This window comes from Henckelia pumila, chromosome 3, assembly GCF_033568475.1.
Source record: "Henckelia pumila isolate YLH828 chromosome 3, ASM3356847v2, whole genome shotgun sequence".
NCBI lineage: Eukaryota > Viridiplantae > Streptophyta > Magnoliopsida > Lamiales > Gesneriaceae > Henckelia > Henckelia pumila.
In genome coordinates this window covers 43641281-43656890 of record NC_133122.1, presented here as the reverse complement: position 1 = coordinate 43656890, position 15610 = coordinate 43641281, and the positions used below count along the sequence as shown (strand labels likewise).

General features: G+C 29.5%; 2 protein-coding genes across 3 annotated transcripts; one reads left to right on the top strand and one right to left on the bottom strand.

Annotated features, from left to right (window-relative positions):
• Positions 1 to 987: 987 nt before the first annotated feature.
• LOC140892503 (pentatricopeptide repeat-containing protein At1g02370, mitochondrial-like) lies at positions 988 to 2959 on the top strand. 2 transcript variants are annotated; one of them, XM_073301425.1, is made up of 2 exons: positions 988 to 1306; positions 1673 to 2959. In XM_073301425.1, exons 1-2 carry the CDS (start codon positions 1049 to 1051, stop codon positions 2795 to 2797), a joined length of 1383 nt encoding a protein of 460 aa, XP_073157526.1. In that variant the 5' UTR covers positions 988 to 1048; the 3' UTR covers positions 2798 to 2959. The 2 variants fall into 2 exon arrangements, with proteins under 2 accessions (XP_073157526.1, XP_073157525.1); XM_073301424.1 differs by having other exon boundaries at positions 1634 to 2959.
• A 1155-nt stretch (positions 2960 to 4114) lies between these two features.
• LOC140893071 (uncharacterized) lies at positions 4115 to 8116 on the bottom strand. Its single transcript, XM_073302148.1, has 9 exons — positions 7985 to 8116; positions 6494 to 7021; positions 6157 to 6222; positions 5911 to 6077; positions 5676 to 5805; positions 5379 to 5472; positions 4848 to 5236; positions 4670 to 4774; positions 4115 to 4576 (listed from the first exon to the last, which is right to left on the bottom strand). Exons 1-9 carry the CDS (start codon positions 8114 to 8116, stop codon positions 4265 to 4267), a joined length of 1923 nt encoding a protein of 640 aa, XP_073158249.1. The 3' UTR covers positions 4115 to 4264.
• Positions 8117 to 15610: the final 7494 nt, after the last annotated feature.

Below are 15610 nucleotides of genomic sequence, written 5' to 3'. Positions count from 1 at the left end.
AAAATTTTATAAAAAATTTGATAACAAAAAATCACCTTGCCCAAAGGGTAAAGGAAAGAATTGCACATGTTGGTTATGCAACGAAGAAGGACATTATGCGAATGAATGTCCAAAACGAAACGAAAAGAAAAATAAAGTTAAATTTCTTGATGAAATATATACTATTGGATTCTATCCAGTAGAAACAATTGAATTTTCATCCGACGATGAAAATATTTATTATCTTGATGAATCAAGTGAATCAGATTTTGAATCTGATTCCACATTTGATAATTCAAGAAATAAAAATGATTAAAATAACGACAAGGGCATTTTTGGAAAATGCAACTCTAGGTACTAAACTCAAACTTTTGTTTGGCTTGGATATCTATTTTCAAGTTGCCCTTATTTTAATTATTAGTAAAACTAATGTAATCTCGCACATGCGTGTATAAATTAATATAATATATTTATCATTATATGTTACATGTAAATAATATATTTTTTATTTTTTTATTAATTAGTTTAATTATGATTTTTTTTATTTCTAATATAATGTAATTTAAAAGTTATTTATCTTATATATAAATTTTAAGTGACAAAAATATGGACAATATGTACAAATAGAATCAAATTTACATATTTATTTAATATAAAGATAATTTTGTAGAAAAATGTTGGTTTCATCTCTCTATAAGGAGCACGACAATTTTGTAAAAAATGTTGGGTCATCTCTATAAGGAGCTCAACTATTAGATATAGTATAAATAAATAAACTTGTCGAAATATTTATTTGAATAGTTACAAAATATTTAAATTAATAGCTTTTTATTTGACATGAAAATTAATAACTTGAATGAGCTTAAGATCATTAAAATAATATATATATATATATATAAGTTAAACAAAAAAACACAAAAAAGGATATTACAGTAATTTTTTGTTTTTTTTTTAAATATAGATGAACCGTCGTTGGTAACCGCGGGTCTTCACGGTGCCGTGAAAAAGTCCAAAAAGCCCTTCGGCCACTTCACAGTCCAACTCCGAAGCCCGAACCTTTGGAAGAAAAATGGCGACTGGTAGAATCCTCCCAAAATCGTCGTCAATATTTGCTCGTTGGTTGTGTACGGCGGCGAAGCCATCGGAAACGGCGAAGAAGAGAAGCCATCTGTTCCAAAAAATTGTGAGGCTCACTCCATCCTCCAAAAGCGCCATTGTAGAATTTCTTGACAACTGGGTTTGTGCAGGAAATGTAGTCCGGCGCTCCGAATTGATCAGCCTCATTGCTTATTACCGAAATCGCAACAAGTATCACCTCGCTTCCCAGGTATTTTATTCTGTTCTGTTCCCGAAACTTCGATGCTTGTGTTGGAAATATGGATTATACAAATGGGTTTTCACTTCTGTGAGCCAATCTCGTTGATTGATGAACAACCTGACCTGGTTCACAATTTAGCATAGCTAATCTGTTTTGGACTTTATGAGCAGGCTTCTTTCTTATACTTAACCTGTGTGCTTTTCAATTAACATCGATTCGGTCTTTGTTCTATTGATTCCGAACCAAATAATTCTCCATGGGCATGTTTTATTATCTTGCCGGTGTGGGTTTCTCTGTTTAACTTGTAAATTTTAGATGTATATATGATCATGTCAGCTGTTTGATTGGATGGAAAAAAGTAAAGTTGCGATGCAGAATTCTGATCAAGCTGTATGTATTGGCATCCTCCACAAGACGAAGGGTTTAGCTTCAGCTGAAAAATACTTCGATGGCCTTCAAGACTCGGACAAAACTCAGAAAACCTTTGGAGCGATTATTAACTGTTATTGCAATGCCAAAGTCTGCGATAAGGCTTTGGAAACCTTTGAGAAGATGAAGGAGTTAAATTATGCGGTCACCGTGAATTACAACAGTATGCTTGCACTCTACTATAAGATGGACCAGCCAGAGAAAGTGGTCTCGTTGGTACAAGAAATGGAGGCGAAACATATCGCTCTTGACATCTATACCTATAATTTATTGCTCAACACTTATGCTGTTCTAGAAAATTTCGATGCTGTTGAAGAAGTTTTAGAGAAAATGAAAGGTAATAATGTGGAATGTTGTTTGTTTACATGTGGAAACCTAGCCACCATATATGTCAACCGTGGGTTGTTCGAAAAGGCCAATCATATGCTTGAAACGATGGAGAAAATGGAGAATCCGCTGGAGAAGTTTGGATTTGGAGCTTTACGAACCCGTTTGAAGTTGTATTCTGATATGAACAATCTATCTGGAGTTAAACGGGCGTGGGAGTCTTTTAAGTCTACTTATCAGACCCCCAATAACACCAGCCACCTTTTCATGCTTGTAGCTCTTTCCAAACTCGGGGATCAAGAAACCCTCGAGGATATTTTTAAAGAGTGGGAAACAGGTTGTTCTTCTTATGATTTCCGGTTACCGAATGTGTTACTAAAGTTTTACCTCAGACGGGACATGATTGAAGAGGCCGCAACGCTCTTTGAAAAATTGGTTAACAAAGGGATGAATCCTAATTTGAGCACATATTCCTTGCTTGCCGATCTATGCATAAAAAAGGGTCAAATTGATTCGGCCCTGAAGCATTTGGAGACGGGATTTGATCAGGCGAAAAAGAAGAAGAAGGGATTTTGTATATCAGAGGTAACGATTAATCTTTTTCTGAATTATTTGGAGGAGCGTTGTGATGAAGATAGAGCTGAGAAGTTTATAGAGAGCATGAGGAAGATCGATGGCCTCGAATCGGTATGCGATTCCTTGCTTTTGAAGATCAAAGCATCCAATAGGGCCATTGATAGCTGAGAGTTTTCACTAATATGCATCTGGAACCAGAACCTGAAATACCAATTTGCTCTGCTTGTAAGCAAATTGCCCTTTGATTATTTGGGAGCTTTAGATTATTTAAGAATCAGCTGTAGAAATGTGTTCTACATTATGCTTTTATTTGAAATCCAATACTTTTGTCTTGAGATTGATTGAACTTAAGACTTTAGCTAAGTTTGATTTCCACATAACCGTTATTTTATTTATTTATTTATATTTTCGAAATCACGTTCAAAAACTAATTTGAAAAACGTATTCTAGCCCAATTTATCCGTGCATAAGCCCAATAATAAAAAAATTTCATCTTTTTAAATTACAATTTAGTCATTATGTTTTTTAGTTCTTTAATTTTATTACTTTCAAGTTTCAATTGTAGTTAGGTTTTATTTTTATTATTAAAATAATTTTTACAATTGTAATACAATGCCATTTAAATATAATTATTTTAAATTACATATGACCTCCTTGTTCACATTATGTTATCATCTTTATTTGAATATATATCAAATTAGTTGTAAGAAAAACTATATTGCGTCCAAAAAAATCACCAGTTTGTGTAATATATACAATATGGAAGCTTTTTTTTTTTTTTTTACGTGAAAACCCGCGGCCGCTATTTTTTGATGCACTTCGGATAAAGCCCCGTATTAACGCAATAGCCTGCAAACTACGCTAGTCGGGTAAACCACACTGGGCAAACCTGGTGTAACAAGTTAGTCCAAAAAAGTGTTGGCAGGAAAATCAAACTTCTAATTTATGACCAAAAATTTACCTGCTCAACCAACTTGGATAACCTTTGAAGGCAAGTTTTTTTTTTTTTTTTTCTTTTGTAGACTACTTGTGGAAGCATGTTGCTGGAATTATAGCTTATGTTTTATTAATATTTTTTTAAAAAATAATAGTAAATAAATTGATTAGAAGGAGTGAGGTGACAGGAAGGTGGAGCTGTCTTTTCTGATGGGACAAATGATAACAGAATCCCAGGACTCAGAGATATTTTACTATTCATTTTGTTTCTTTCTTGGATTGGATTTTCATTATAATTATAGTACCAAAGCCCCGCGGAATGCACGGGAGCATTCGGTCCCATTTTCTATGTGCAATAATAATAATAATAACAATCTTTTTCTTTTTCACCTTGAATTCAAGAAGTCTGCTCTTCATGAGGGCAGATGCCAATTTTACATCCATTTACCCATTTATACTATGTTTTGATCAAATCAAGAATAAACAAAATTAATAACATTATTTCAAACTATTAGATATACCACAAATCAGCATGTGATCAAGAAAAGCTGCTTTGTTAAGTCTAGTTTTAATAATTTATATATGTACGTTTAAATTAAATTTATCAAATCACACTCATATTTCATATCATAAACTCTCAAATATCATTGGCAAAAAAGGGGGACAAATCACAAGAAAGAGACCATGTTCTAGCTTGTTTTAAAGCCTAGAATTATCAGTCCCTGGACCCCCCAGGGTTAAAACAACACCTTGAAGTTCATTATTATTAATCCTAGGACCTTGTTTTGCAGATGCAGATGCTCGATTTTCGGGGGACGATCTCCTCGACAGGGCTCCTTCAAAGCAGGAACCGGACTTCGTGTCAACCACTTTCGCATGCTGCTGGGAATGCCTGGGGAGTGAAAAACTAGAAAGGTTTTTCCCAGGAACGCCACGAGTATCAGTCGTATGGTGCACGAAAGATGAGGGACATCGGCCAAGAACTGCACCTCTTGAAACAAGATCAGGGCCCTTGACAAAAAATTTCATAACAAAGTTTGCTTTTAGATAATAAAATATAAAGGAAGAGGTTTACTGAAAAAAAGAATAGAATCTATAGCTTACAGGAGGAAACAGGACTCCTCTATAAACCGTCCCATTGACAACGGCAGTCATTAAGTAGCCAGAATCAAATGCTCCGTCAACTTGGCCGCGAACCTCAGCTCCAATCTGATAATTGCATATGATGAATTGAAGAGTAGTCAAGTAATTTGGAGCTAGCTAGTAAAATGTCTTATCTTACCATATTTCGGGCTTTTGGTGTCTCATGAGACGATGATTCCACTGCTTTGCATTGCACTTCACATGCATGATCATTACAAACAACATTCGCGAGTTCTTGTTTTCTTTGATTTGAATGATCCGAAGATAAACGAATATCCCCACAAGTCCTGGCAGTGTCGCTGCTCAGGTTTAGAAGAGCACGACTCGGAGTTGAAATTTTCTGCCTGAACAATGGATGAACTCTAGGAGACGAGGAAGAGCGGTTGCTTTTGGTCCTAATCATCTTCTCACAACCAGATTTGGATGGGGACGAATGCTGCGAAAGTGGAAAAGATTGATCCACGGACTCCGGATTTGTATCAAGTATCTTTGAGTTGCTTGTTCTTCTCCGCTTAGGATGCAACATATCTTCATCAAACAACAAATATTTTCACTTTAAGTAAATAGGTGTGTACAATTACAAGATGCTCGGAGCTCAAACACGAACAACTATTAATACATTGTTTTAAGAGGGTGGAATCGACGAGGGATCATGCTGATGGAAGCGAACCTGAGCCAAAACGAAAAGTCTGTTTAGAGGCGAGCTCACCGGGGACATCCTTCCTTTCTAAATCTTCACTGTCTCCCACAAATGTTGTTTTCGGCTGCAAACAATGGTAAGAATCAATATATCAGTCTTCAGAAAGGCAAATTAATTCTGCATTAGACTAGCTCAGGTACATACTGGGTATCGACTTAGTATAACATATATAGGGATCAACAATAATCACTACAGTGAGCTACCATAACATTGATTTATTTTTTTCCCAGTAAAAAGCACAATTGTTCAATTCAGTACATGTATTACCAAATCACGTGGAGCTTGTCTTAAAAATATTTTTGTTTCTTTGTTGTCCATGTTTCCAACAGAATTACTTGCGGGGGAATCGATTTGCAAGATGAGTAGCTCGCTAAGAGGCCGTTCGTCCTCTCCGCACCTAGAACATTGAGGAAGAAAGTAAAATTGTGTCAATGCAATGCAAGTCATTGACAAAAACAAAGAGAACAAAGTTTTAATGCATGCTAACATAAAAGAGTCTAACCCTCCAAAGACGGCTATGCCGAGGTTTGTGACGGTCGCTGTGTGAGAAAATCGTCCTTGAGACTTTTGAAAGCTTGTGTCAAGCTGATGCCATGAAGATGTGATCACATCTAGAACCCATATGTCATTGTAGTAATGTTTGTCCCCAACTCCGCCTAGTACATACATCTGCAAAGGCACATGCTTTGTTATTCGACAAACTAACAAAGAAAATCGAAGTCTTGGTTTTGAGACAAAAAAGACTTGCCTTGGTACCTATACTAACGGAAGCATGGCCAGCACGAGCGCTAGGCAAAGGTCCCCGACCGTCCATCTGACAAGAAGATTAATATAACTTCTGATCATTTAACATAACAAATTTTAATCATGTGTTCATCCATTGAGCTAAACAAACATATCAAGTTGATCGTCACGATTATTCTGTACTGATGGAGCTACAAAATTTCCAACAGACCGTTTTATGTTATCAGACACATTACAAACAACAAATCAGTTTCTCAAAACACAGTGGTACCTAGTACAACAAAGAGATTTCGTATGCAAATAATATGTGCCAGGAAGCAAAAGAGACTCGAATTTCATACCGTGGACCAAATACTTCTATTCAAGTCCAGAACACAAACATCACATTGGTATCGATCACCAGAGTCTCCACCACATACAAATAACCTGTCACCCACAACCACAGAACTATGGCTATCCCGAGGAGCGGGGACGTGCCCTCTTACTTCAGGTGAAGTCCATTCCATTTTCATCAAGTCCAAAATATGCAAGTCACTTAAGTAGTTTGCTTCACCTTCACCACTTCCCCCGAAAACGATCATTTTCTCATCACCAACGACATTAGCGGTGTGGCTTTCTCGAGCACATGGAGGATTTCCTCGGCATTCAGGATGAGTCCACACCCTGGTCAAGAGATCCAATATGTGGAGATCATTTACTTTCTTAGAACCATTAGTACCTCCAAATACTATCATTTTGCTCCCAACAAGAACAGCACTATGACTGTCTCTGGGCCCCGGCCCCGATCCTGAAGTCTCGAGTATGTTCCATGTCATCGTCTCGAGACTGCACACGAGAACATCACTAAAATGCACACCCCCTCGACATCCCTAAACAAACCACCAAAATATGTATATTCATTAACTTTTTCCTTTTCTATATATCAAGAAAATCAAGCCAAAATCAAAGCGATCATTCTATTCTAAGATAATTAACACTGTTATGAATGAAACTCGTCGCGGATAGAGCATTGGTTCTCCATGTCACAAATTACAATTTTTGAATGGTTTTGTTTGCAAAAGTTGACTCAATTAAGCACACAACACATGACCAGGATAAATTAACTAACATAAGACTAGATTAGCTATAAAACTAACAGTATACACAAAGCATCATTTTTCCATAGGCAGACACTTTCTTGATAACCAATAAGAAAATGTATAAAGACTGAAATTTTCATTTGACATTCGTTGGCTTCTCATTACTCTTGGAGATAAATGGTGACTATTTATTAAAACCTTTTTTGGAATAAGGCTTGATCCAAGAAGTGAAAAAATATTTTACTTCTCAAAGTAAAATTGAATTCTCATTTTATTAGAATAGATACCGCAACTAGTTAAAAGTTCAAGTCATGACAGCTTGGATTTTCCCTTTTGTACGTTCAATTTATGTTGTAGTGGTACTAGTGCTTAGCATGTTCATGAACTCCAGATGAGAAAACAAGAGTACCGAAAATAATTGGAGATCTCATTAAAGAAAAAGAACAAATATATATTTTAGATGCTTCCCACTGTAAATAAATGAGAAAATCCAAGATTTGGGGACAAAATGCCAGCAAGAGGCCAGCAAAAGGGCAGGAAAAAATAATTCAGAATAAATAAAATCTTTCAAGAAAGTGAAGTTGTCATCTTTCCAAAATCAACCATCCAAGAAACTTATTCAGAAGGGAAAAAATAAAAAAAAATTCAAAGCATAAACCTTGAACAAATGTAATCCAGAACAAGTGTATATATTATCATGCAAAATAATATATATTAATTTGACAAATAAAGTTTAAAAAGAAACACACATACTCCAAAAACGTAGAGCAAACCATTGAAGTAGCAAGCAGAATGGCCCCATCTCTCAGAAGGGTGAGCTTCCATAGCCTTTGGATACACCACCATTGCCTTCTTTCTTCCAACTTCACCTCCCAAAGACCCCATTTTTCTTTTTTTCAGTATTTCATGTATGATAATTAATATATATGTATATATAATATATTTTTTGTGATAAATATATAAATTATATATGTTTGATTTGAATGGGAGAGAGATTGGAGAATAGAAAATGGAGGTTCAAAAAAATAAAGAAGAAGGTGACATATCAACTATCAGTGTCAATGGACATGAAAAGATGGGCGCTTTCAAGTCTACATCACTGTTGCACCAACATCTTCCACCCCTCCATCTTATAAATAGTCCTGGTTAAATGCACACATTTTATTTATTTATAAATTTAAATATTTATTCTTTTTAAAAAAAAAATTATTCTTTTTTATATCATAACGGGAGTCTTTTTAAGTACGAACTAATATATTTTTAAAAAAAATTTGTTTGCTCAGTTTCCCAAGTTGTCTAACAGAAAATTATGGAGACCACCAAGGGTAGTTGGTATGTACAAGGGGATTTATTTATTTATTTTTTAAATGGAAAGTTTATTATAATCTAGTCTCGTGTCTAAAATTGTGTTTCAAATTAAATCTGAGATTTTGATATCGTATGACTTATATTCTCTATTGTGTGTGAGATCTAACGAACACCAAATATTTAAATTTTGTTTCTTGAGAGTTGAGAGCACGTTGAATGTTGGTATTTCCTGTTGATTTTTTCAATTTAAAGGTTCTTATATTTTTACAATATATTCATAAATAGAGTTTACAAATTAATAAACATAATATTACTATAACTTATGTATATATAATAAATATTTTCTTGTGTGTTTTTTTCGATGATTTTGGGATTGATGGGAGCTAACGCAAATTTCAAGGTGGTGTGTGGATGGAGCTAATTTGCTTGAATGAATCTCGGGACTTTGTGTTGTTGCTAATTCTTTCTCTCAGTTTGGGGAATTGGAGTGGGCACTCTTTCCATAACAATAGAAAAAAAAAAAACAAGTGCCAAATAAATGTTCCCAATAAATTTTTGTAGGAAAGAAATAAAATAAAATAAAATTGATTTACGTCCAATCTATGAGTCTAGCTCAATGAGTTTTTCAACCGCTATTTATTATAATTTCTCAAGCTGTTTAGTATATATGGAGTAAAAAAAATAACAATTTTGGAATATTTTGTCCATTGTGTCTTTGATCGAACACGATAACATAAAATTTTGTATAAAGATTGGTTTCCAAAGCATTGTTTATCAAATTAATTATCTTGTTAGTTCCTTTCAGTTTAATTCTATTTAATAATTGTGAACAAAATTAAATCTACTCGATATTATGATTATCCGAAAATTATTATTAAAATTCGCTTCCACTGAAGGGTTTTGATATTAAATTACTTTAAATTATTTTAACCACCAAAAAAAAAAAGAAATAATGAATTTGATGGTGTTTGCATGAAAAGGACGTGAAGTGCACGCGACAAACACGGGGGGTTATTTTTGTTTCTCATATTTTGATTAGACAGAGATGACGGTGGTTCGCAGTCGTTGCCGTATAGGTTAACGTGACTGACGGTGACTTTCATTTTCATAACTTTAATTTTTATTTTATTCTTATATAATATATAAAGTTTCTTTCGAGTGTCCACCTATTATGTTCACTACCATGCCCATCAATGATGTGGTACTATTCTATTGGACCTATAATTTATCACATCTTTATCACATCCAATAAAATAGTATCATATCATTGGTGGGCATGGTAATGGGCATGATAGGTTGACACTTGAAAAAAACTCATAATATATATATATATATATATATATATATATATATATATATTTATTAATTTATTTTATATTTCATTTCAAATTGAAAGACACCTGTCTCATCTGAACTTTGATAAAGAGTTATTTGCATCAAACACCCCTGTGAAATATTAAAAATGCACACCTCTCCCCTGTGAAATTTTAATAAGCATCTTCAACTCATACCTTTTAAAAAATTAGCACACTCGCCCCTTCAAATGAGTGATTATTGCTCACGCGTCCCTCATGCGAATGGGCAAAGATTTTAATATTTTTTTTGCACCAAATACTCTTGTGAAATATTAAAAATGCAAATTTGACCCTTGTGAAAATAATTTTTAAATCTATTCAACCCATAATACACAATTTTTATTAAAATATAATTATAAAATATTTAGCAAACATTTTTCGTTTTATTAATTTTATTTTTATTTTTAAATTTATTATTATTATATAATTTTTTAAAAAAAATATTATTATTTTATCTTGTTATCATTATTTTATTAAACTTTCTTCTTGTTTCCAACTTCTCCGTTAAAAATGCATTCATAAACGAGATTTAAATACCTAAAAGTACCAAAATATCAAAACAAAATGATAAGTTCATGATAAGTACCAAAAATTTTTAATTTTATTTATTTTATTTTTTATTTAAATTTTATAATTTATAATTTATTTATTTCTAAAAAAATTATTACTTTATCTCGTTATCATTATTTTAACAATTCAATTCGTGTTTTTAACTTCTCCATTAAACATGATTCGTAAATAAGGATTTAAATAACTAAAAATACCAAAATATTGAACCAAATGATAAGTTCATGAATGTTACTTTTTCGATTTAGAATTATATAATCATGTTATTTTTTATTATTTATTACAAATTGTGCAATGCATATTCTCTAAAAATTTAAATTTTGTTTCAATAATATATAGTTCTAAATCGAAAAAGCAATATGTTTGAAATTATCAGTTTATTTCAATATTTTGGTACTTGAAATTATTTAAATAGTTGTTTATGAATGCATGTTTAATGGAAAAGTTGGAAATACGAAGTGAGTTTAATAAAATAATGATAACAAGATAAAATAATAATATTTTTTAGAAAATAATTAATTAATGATAATACATTTAAAATAAAAAATAAAAATTAATAAAACAAAAAATGTTTGCTAAATATTTATAATTGAATTTTATTAAAAATTGTGTATTATCATTAATTAATTATTTTCTAAAAAATATTATTATTTTATCTTGTTATCATTATTTTACTAAATATTTATAATTGAATTTTATTAAAAATTGTGTATTATAAGTTGAATAGATTTAAAAATTATTTTCACAGGGGTTAAATATGCATTTTTAATATTTCACAGGGGTATTTGGTGCAAAAAAAATATCAAAATCTTTGCCCAGTCGCATAAGGGGCGCGTGCGCAACAATCTCTCATCTGAAGGGGCGAGTGTGCTAATTTTTTAAAAGGTTAGGGTTTAAGATGCCTATTAAAATTTCACAGGAAAGAAGTGTGCATTTTCAAAATTTCACAGGGGTGATTGGTGCAAATAACTCCTTTGATAAATATATGTCAACCTTTTGCCTTTTCTTCTTCCATTACCAATTTAATTTATTATTATTATATATAAAAATAAGTATATATATATATTAAATCTCTATAAATTAATAATATTAAGTATCATAAAATTATGTTAATTTAGAGATGTAATTAGAATCTAGGTACCGTTTGATACATCATATTATTATTATTATATATAAATATATATATATATATATATTAAATATCCATAAATTAATAATATTAGTATCGTAAAATTATGTTAATTTACAGAGGTAATTAGAGCCCAGGTACGGTTTGGTACACCGTATTATTAATCCATGTATAATTTATCTCATTCAATCTCACGTTTTTTTCATCATATTATTTTATCCATATATTAATAATTAATTTTAATCAATCAAATCATTAATAATTTAACTTACATCAATCAAATTATTGGATTGAAATTACTCTGTTGGTCCTTATAAATAATATTATTTATATTTTATTTAAAAATAGTCATTTAATATTTTTATATAAAATTTAATCAATCAAATCAAATAAACTATAATCTATCAATCAAATTCAATACTATATGGCTCCGCTTGGCAGGTGTGATATGATAAGTAAAGGATTAGTAATTAGAGTGATAAAAAAAATGATAGATAGGGACAAATAAAATGATGGGATAAAATATATGATATTTGGTATGATTTTAACAATATGAATTAATTTTTTGTATTATCATGTAATGACCAAAATATCCCCACTATGTGTAAATAATTACCTAATCTTAATATATAAACAAAAACAATAAATAAATAATAGAAAATAAAATAATCTATAAAATAAATAATAAATAATTTTTAAAAAATATTGATAATATCAATATTAAGTACAATAAGAATACGAAGAAATAATAAATTAATATTAAATATAATGATAATATATAATAAGTCTAATAAACTTATTACACATTTATTATTCTCATTATAAGTGATTATATTATGCTTTATAATCGGTAATATTTAATTCCTATTATTTCTTATATTTTTATAATTATAATTAATATAATTTAATATATATTGTTATTAATTGGTCTCGTACTATACATTATTTTTAATTTTACATTTAATATTATTAAATTTATTATTATTAATTTAACTCTTACCGGCGTCAATTAATTTTCTTACTATTTTACAGTTAATATCATTATTAATTGAACTCTTATTATTAATTATTTTACTAATTATTCTTCTTATTCGTCATATTGATAGTATTTCTTATTTATTATTAATTTTCTTATTTTATTAATTATTCTTATTACAGTTAAATATTCTTTTTATTATTAATTATTTTACTAAATATTTATTATTAATTCTTCTTCTTCTTCTTATTTTACTAATTAATTTCAAATAATATTATTAATAATATATTCTTCTTCTTATTTTACTAATTATTCTTATTCTTATTTATTATTCTTAATCTTGTTATTATTACTCATACTAATAATATTATTATTAGTGTCATTGATATAATTTTACTTACTATTATTATTCTTAATAATATTATTTGAAATTAATTAATAATAATTAAAATATTGAGTACCGAATCTGTGACGATTTATAATTGCCGATAAATATTAGAACCCTTTATATTTTTATAAATGTGTATAATTATATTTCTCAAATAAACAATATTATTTTAATATTGATATAAACAAAATTGCTCACGTCGCATTTAATTTATTGATTCCATAACCATAATTTTTCAATATCTATCTAATCAGCAGCGCGTAACAAAATTGGAAAATAGAGGGTTTTATTTTATATCTAATTAGAAATGGTAAAATAGGAATTTTTCACATTATCTATTGGTTGTATAAAGAATCACGCGAGTCCAACTCTGATAAGTTATGCACCATTTAATGTGTACAGTGCGATCCATGCGCGGACCATGTGACAAACGCAAGGATAATTTTGAATACCAATACTCGTACCAAACATGTGATTATGGCTGATTATTTTTCAATCATCCTCTTGTCATGGCTATCAAACAGGGCCTATATATTTACTACAATTATTTATTTATTTTTATTAAATTATATTACTTGTCTATGTATTATTAATAACATCCTTCAATCAAACAATACCCAAGGTATTAAATTAATCCATAAAAATAAAAAAAATTTATTTTAAATATTAATTTTCAATACTACAAATCCAACAAAAGTTGTACAACAACTATTATATTAAAAAAATCGATGCGAAAATTTTATTTATCAAATCTTACATACATTATATTTAAAATTTCATGATATTATTTTTGGAAAAATCGTTTTTTATATATTGATAGAATCTTTAATATTATTTTAAATTTAATCACATATAAAAAGTCATCGTGTTTCACCGTTACTTGAATTATATATTTGAATTAATATGTACAAATATTGATTATACATGCGTGTTTTTGTGTATTTGTAAAATAAACAATTGATACTCACTCTATTTTAATAATTAAATAATATTTTGTTGCACCAACTAATCAAATTTCTTCATATAAACAAAAATAATAATAAAATTTAATTTAATAACAAACAACAATAAAATCACACTTTATTAAAGTTTACTAGTTATTTTGTGAATTTATGAATTATTAGTTTATAATATTCATGAAATACTATAATTTATACAAAAATCTTCCAAAAATTTATTATCATTTTGAACTTATCAAAATTATTAATTTAGTATTGACTCAAGTAGGGACCTAGAAAAAATTATTGATAAGATATTAATTTATCAAGTATTGAGTTATAAAATTTTTACTTTATATTAATTTATAAATTCTTAAATTTTAATAATATACATGCATATATATATACATACATAATATATATATATATAGATACATACATGCATATATATATATCATGGTTTATGACCTAAATCTATTATCTCCTCTACGCATATTATCAACTCCTGCAACATGTTTATTGACATATTACTCCGGAAACTCCTACTCTTGACCATATCTGCTAACAAAACATGACCGATAGTGCGGTGGGTGGGTGGGGGACTTATTATGTGTTATGACTTATGACTCAAATTGAATTTTTTCTGGGTTCAAGCTCAATGACTCAATCTCAAATTATTTAGTTATTTATTTGGACACTTTATCAAGTCCTAAAAATTTCTAAAAGCCCATAAAAGAGTCAAGCCTATTAAATTCTTCGACTATCTATAAATAACTCAAGTTATCTCAATTTTAAGGCACACTCTCTATAATCACATTATTTAGTTATTTAAAAATTTTATTGGTATATACTGACTTGAGCGCCGAAGTGTATTTGCCGAAAAACCTTCGACGCTACTCACTCTAATTGCTTTGTGATGCAGGAAACAAGCCACAAAGTTCTTTCTCTGGAACTATTCGATTATTAATTCGGCCACCCGAATCTCTACAAATTATCCATATTTTCTCCAATCGAGGTAATATCAATTTTTTATTATATCATATATACATATATATGCACACATATATAACAATAATAAATATCATACTTAATAATATAAACATATAACAACTATGTAAATTTCGAAATGATTTTATTTCCCATCTTTTATGCAAAAGAACATAACTGAAACACAATTAATTAATAATATTGATGTATTGTAGTTCGTTTGATTTGAGTGATATGATAAACAATAATATTGGTATACTATGGTTCGTTGTATTTGAGTGATATGATAAATAATGCATAAATAAGTAATGTAATATAATAAAAAAATTAAATAATGATAGCTAATATTATAACATTTGATTTGATTGATAGATTATAGTTTATATGATTTGATTGAATAAATTTTATATAAAATGATAAATTACATTTTATCCTTTTAACAATAAATAAAATATGCATATTATTATTTATAAGGGTTAATATAATAATTTAAATTCAATGATTTATTGATTTAAGTAAATAATTTATGATTTGATTGATTTAAAATAAATAATTAATATATAGATAAATAAAACGACGAAAAAAACGCGAAACTGAATAAAATAAATTATATATAAATTAATAATATAGGCTACTACCAAACGGATAACTAGATTTTTAGTTATCTCTTGTGATAATTTGGATTTCATAGGGTTATATTTCAATTAAAGTTCAATTTTCATAAATAAATA